Raw genomic sequence first — 6,294 nt, 5'->3', positions numbered from 1 at the left:
AAAATTTTGTCAAAATTTTATTTCTATAGAAAATTTTGTAAAAATTTTATTTCTATAAAAAATTTTGTAAAAATTTTATTTCTATAGAAAATTTTGTCAAAATTTTATTTCTATAGAAAATTTTGTCAAAATTTTATTTCTATAGAAAATTTTTTCCAAATGTTACTTCTATAGAAAATGTTGTCAAAATTTTATTTCTTTAGAAACTTTAAACTTAATTATATACGTATTTAATCGGCCATATTTAGTTTAATATATACTACGTATGGACTACCTTGTAATTTAGAAGACGGTGTTAGGAAGTTTTAAGATACCTTGCCATCGGCAAGTGTTACCGCAACCCAAGTAATTCGATTGTGGATGGCAGAGAAGTTTCTACGCAATCCATGGTGGAGGCTATATAAGCTTCGGCCTCGCCGAACTTAACGCCGTATATACTTGTTCGAATATTAATAGTTGTTTTTCTTCTCTAATCCCAATATATTTAAAAGAAAAGGCCTCATCTATTTAGTAGCCAGCAGTTTGATGACAATCCTCCACTGTTATATCTTTCAATGAACCCATTGCTGTATTGTTTAGCATAGATTTCTGTAATTTTCCAGCCCCAAACGAAGATGAAAAACCATAGAAAAATTATGTCAATCATATGCAAAACAAAAAAAAAATTGATAATGTCGAGTATGAACTCAGTTGGTGGTGTCTCTGGTATGCAATGCAAACTTTCATACATACCTATAGGTATACATATTTACATTTAAACATGAATCTATTCAGGTCTACATGGATCACATGTGCCACATATGTAGGTAAGTTTTGAAAAAATTATGTTAGACAGTTATGTTGCTACTGTGGGATGCACAGTGGCCCAAGCTAAAAGATAACTAAATCGAATATAATTAAATTGTCTAAAATATTTATATTTGAAAATTAAATTTTGGTTATTTTTATTTGTTTTAGCTCAAAAACAAAGCTACTGTATTTAAACAAATAAAGAGAAAAACTATTGAATTTTGAAAGTAGCTTTTGTATTTAGATTTTATTATGCATTCAGAAAGTTTGTTAATACAATTGTTCGAAACTCTCTACTTTTGTTTGAATTTAGCGCATTAAATATAACTATTTAAAAAATGCTAAACAGATTTCTACGTTTGAAATATTTTAGATGATTGTGATAATATTAAATATATAAAGTTTAGGTTAAAATTGATTATTCTTGTATTCTAATAAATTATTAGAACATTAAAGAAATATTATCGTCCTTAAAATATGAAGGGGAAGTTTGCTTAGCATGGAAGAGTCAATTCTCTGATATTATTGCATTTTTCCTTGTCAAAAAGTCAATAAACTTGTTAATGAAGTGTTTTGTCCTTATAGTTAAGTAATTCGACCTAAAACTGGGTATCTTTCCATGAAAGAAAAAAAACAGGACCCCTCCTTTTTGCAAATTTGAAACAAACAAAACAAATTTTGTCAAAATTTTATTTGTATAGGAAATTTTGTCAAAACTTTATTTCTATAGAAAATTTTGTGAAAATTTTTATTTTAATAGAAAATTTTGTCAAAATTCTATTGCTATAACAAAATTTTTGGCAAAATTTTATTTCTATAGAACATTTTGTCAAAATTGTATTAATATAGAAAATTTTGTCAAAATTTTATTTCTATAGAAAATTATTATTTCTATAGAATATTTTGTCATTATTTTATTTGTATAGAAAATTTTGTAAAATTTTTATTTCTATAAAAAATTTTGTCAAAATTTTATTTGTATAGAAAATTTTGCCAAAATTTTATTTCTATAGAAAATTTTGTCAAAATTTTATTTTTATAGAAAATTATTTCAAAATTATATTTCTATAAAAAATGTTGTCAAAATTTTATTTCTATAAAAAATTTTGTCAAAATTCTATTTCTATAACAAAACTATGGCAAAATTTTATTTCTATAGAAAATTTTGTCAACATTTTATTTCTATAAAAAATTTCGTCAAAATTTTATTTTTATAAAAAATTGTATCAAAATTTTATTTTTATAAAAAATTTTGTCAAAATTTTATTTCTACAAAAAATGTTATTTCTATAGAAAATTTTGTCAAATTTTTATTTCTGTAGATAATTTTGTCAAAATTTTATTTCTATAGAAAATTTAGTCAAAATTTTATTTCTGTAGAAAATTTTGTCAAAAATAATCTACCAAAATTTTATTTCTATAGAAAATTTTGTCAAATTTTAGTTCTATAGAAAAATTTGCTAAAATTGTTTTTGTCAAAATTTTATTTCTATATAAAATTTTGTCAAAATTTTATTTCTGTAGACAATTTTGTCATTATTTTATTTGTATAGAAAGTTTTGTCAAATTTTTATTTCTTTATAAAATTTTGTTAAAATTTTATTTGTATAGAAAATTTTGTCAAAATTTTATTTCTATAGAAAGTTTTGTCAAATTTTTATTTCTATAGGAAATATTATTAAAATTTTATTTGAATAGAAAATATTGTCAAAATTATATTTCTATAAAAAAATTTTGTCAAAATTTTATTTCTATAGAAAGTTTTGTCAAATTTTTATTTCTATAGGAAATATTATTAAAATTTTATTTGAATAGAAAATATTGTCAAAATTATATTTCTATAAAAAAATTTTGTCAAAATTTTATTTCTTTAAACAATTTTGTCAAAATTCTATTGCTATAATAAAATTTTAGCACACTTTTATTTCTATAGAAAATTTTGTCAAAATTTTATTTCTATAAAAAATTTCGTCAAAATTTTATTTCTATAGACAATTTTGTCAAAAATGTAATTCTATAGAAAATTTTATCAAAATTTTATTTGTATAGAAAATTTTGTCAAAATTTTATTTCTATAGAAAATTTTGTCAAAATTTTATTTTTATAGAAAATTTTGTCAAAATTTTATTTCTATAGAAAATTCTGTCAAATTTTTTTCTATAGAAAATTTTGTCAAAATTGTATTTCTATAGAAAATGTTGTTAAAATTTTATTTCTATAGAAAATTTTGTCAAAATTTTATTTCTATAGAAAATTTTGTCAAAATTTTATTTGTATCGAATTTGTTGTTAAAATTTTATATCTATAGAAAATTATTATTTCTATAGAATATTTTGTCATTATTTTATTTGTATAGAAAATTTTGTCAAGTTTTTATTTCTATAAAAATTTTGTCAAAATTTTATTTTAATAGAAAATGTTGTCAAAATTATATTTCTCTAAAAAATTTTGTCAAAATTCTATTGCATTGTTGTTGTTTTTTATTTCAGCTTAAAACCATACATTGACTAAACTACAAGAGTAGCTTAACCAACAGAGGAAGAGAATGTTTGTCAAATTTATTTGGGCAAAGCCCTATAGACTGCAAGATGGTTGGATGGACGCACGTTTCGGAATTACCACATTCCTCATCAGCATCCTCTACTTGCAGCAAAACTATCAACCAATTATCAGAATAAATTCAGGCAGTTTATTAAACCCAACAAAAACCACACTTGAACCCTCCGAAAAAAGGTTTTACATTGATAGCCGGCTTATGCCGAAATAAATTCGAAACAAACATATCTCTTTTCCTATGCCACTGTCAAATCATCGATTTGAATTCACATGGCTGGGTTTATTTTGAGCGTGCCTCCTCTTCTTTTTCCATTTGTTTTGTTTTGTTATTGTTGGTTTTGTTCTTTAAGCATTGTTGTTGTTTTTTTATTTCAGCTTGTGAATTCAAATCGATGATTTGACAGTGGCATAGGAAAAGAGATATGTTTGTTTCGAATTTATTTCGGCATAAGCCGGCTATCAATGTAAAACCTTTTTTCGGAGGGTTCAAGTGTGGTTTTTGTTGGGTTTAATAAACTGCCTGAATTTATTCTGATAATTGGTTGATAGTTTTGCTGCAAGTAGAGGATGCTGATGAGGAATGTGGTTATTCCGAAACGTGCGTCCATCCAACCATCTTGCAGTCTATAGGGCTTTGCCCAAATAAATTTGACAAACATTCTTTTCCTCTGTTGGTTAAGCTACTCTTGTAGTTTAGTCAATGTATGGTTTTAAGCTGAAATAAAAAACAACAACAAAATTTTATTTCTATAGAAAATTTTGTCAAAATTTTATTTCTATAGAAAATTTTGTCAAAGTTTTATTTTTATAGAAAATTTTGTCAAAATTTTATTTCTGTAGACAATTTTGTCAAACTTTTATTTCTTTTCTAGAAAATTTTATTCTAGAAAATTTAGTCAAAATTTTAAATTTAAATTTAAAATTTAAAATCAATACTTCAGGTGTCCACGTTGTTTGGCAGGTCAAAGTTATTATACCCTGACAACTATGTGGTTTAGTTTAGTTGTCCAAAATTTTAATTTAAGCGCCCAAAAAATGGCCCCTCACAATAATGCTGGTGGTATTTCTGAGTGGTTCAAAGCTTATCCAAGTGGTTTCTCTGCAATGTTGAACGCCCTCCTATAGAAAGGAGGTCGGTAGTCGTTGAGGTAAATAAACATAGAATCGGGTAGCACGTAGTGATAAGAGCGAAGTTCACCACTATGGTATCACAATGGACTGAATAATCTAAGTGACCCTTGAATATAGGTCGGTCACTATACCTAACCTAAACTAAGCGAACAAAACTCTATTTCGAAAAATAGTAATTTTTGTTTTGTTAACAATAAAATTTTCAGTATATCTCTCTCACTTCCGCATGACTTTTTTAGCTCTCACCACTCTCTCCCTCTCTATTCTGTAATACAAAGAATGTAGAAGCAAATATCTGATTTTTTAAGCAATTTTTCAATTGTACATTTTGCCCAGACAGAGAATCGAGACACGGATCATACGTCTTGTAAGCCAACACACTACCCACTATCACCATGTAGCACTTATAATAATCAGCACATAAGTAACACACACACCCAAGCAGATCTATTCATAGAACCGTGTGTAAAGTGCACACAAGCTTATTTAAAAAACTTCCTTTAAAGAAAATAAACAAACAAAAGTCGACTGCAGTTTTAGTATAAAAATGTTTTTATATACAGAGAATGTGTTAAACTAAGAAATATTCCGAGAGTTAAAAAAAAAACTGTCAAAAACGGATAACGTTTGCTACCCCCCATTTGGCAAACATTTCATTTTGTTTGCATGTGCGTACATGCGTTTCTGAGCTCCGCAAAAATCTCTTCATTTTTGATTGCATAATTTCTGCAATTCCTTTGCTATGTAAGCTGCTACCGGTGATACTCTTTTTAAAAAGCTTCCCGGATTGCCAATATCATGTTCGATATAATCTACACTATTACTTAAGATTTCGGTAACCGTTTCATCCTTATCCAAGGGTACACATTTCGAAGCAGAAATTAGCTCTTTCAACCATGCCGTATATTCATAGACCTCTGGTGGAATCGATTTCGTTGCAGGTATAGGACAAGAATAATTGTAATCATGACATTCAGGAGCAGCAGCTAAAAATATTGGGGCATATCGATCAACAATTGATGCCAATTTGTTGGCCCGGAATTCTTTTGTCTCGGGGACTAAAGGTTTTTCCTTGATTTCTATTTCAATTGCATTGTCGATTATAAAATCCTTAGTAACGGCCAGCGGATCACAAGTACGGGTCATACAGAGTAAAATGTGACGTTGCTTTTCCAAACCATTGGCGAATTTTTGCAATGCAGATAAACCCGAAAAAGAAGTGTGAACCACATTCACATGGAACAAAACTGGTATGACTGGAAAATATCAAATTGAGAGTGATTATTTTCTGGAATTATTTTATTTCCCTAAAAACTTACCGCAATATACTAAAAAGCGTGAATACTTCATAATTTGCATTTGCTTTGTTCTCGATGAACGATTTTCAATAACTAAAGAGTGCTTTTTATACGTTAGCAACTATAGTTTTTAAGTATTAAACTTTCTGATAAAATATTGATTCATATGGTATTGAATTGAATGGATTGAAGTTTGCAAATATTTGCTTATAGAAATTCATACTGAAAAAAAAAACACGCCCAGTTCCAAAGATTTTGTCTTTACACTAATGATTTTGGTATTGATTCCGAGCTAAATAAGCGGAGACATGAAATAAAGATACATTTAAGACATAATTCTATTATAATTTTGGGGGTTTCGCACTTGATTCTAGGAAAAAAGTTGTAATTAATTCGTTTTTTTTTCAGCTTTTGAAAAACGTCCTTTAAAATGTGTTAACGACAACTTAAAATTTCAAATTCACACTTGACTTCAATTTAAAATTAGGCTATGTGTCAAATAAAAAATAAAATAAAGTAT

The 6,294-nt window shown here is 26.7% G+C and overlaps 1 protein-coding gene across 1 annotated transcript; it reads right to left on the bottom strand.

The window, feature by feature from the left end:
• Window positions 1-5,005: 5,005 nt before the first annotated feature.
• On the bottom strand, window positions 5,006-5,840 carry LOC142231795 (uncharacterized). Its single transcript, XM_075302439.1, has 2 exons — window positions 5,796-5,840; window positions 5,006-5,732 (listed from the first exon to the last, which is right to left on the bottom strand). Exons 1-2 carry the CDS (start codon window positions 5,833-5,835, stop codon window positions 5,182-5,184), a joined length of 591 nt encoding a protein of 196 aa, XP_075158554.1. The 5' UTR covers window positions 5,836-5,840; the 3' UTR covers window positions 5,006-5,181.
• Window positions 5,841-6,294: the final 454 nt, after the last annotated feature.

This window comes from Haematobia irritans, chromosome 3 (assembly GCF_050003625.1).
Source record: "Haematobia irritans isolate KBUSLIRL chromosome 3, ASM5000362v1, whole genome shotgun sequence".
NCBI lineage: Eukaryota > Metazoa > Arthropoda > Insecta > Diptera > Muscidae > Haematobia > Haematobia irritans.
This window is presented reverse-complemented; position numbering and strand designations above follow the sequence as displayed.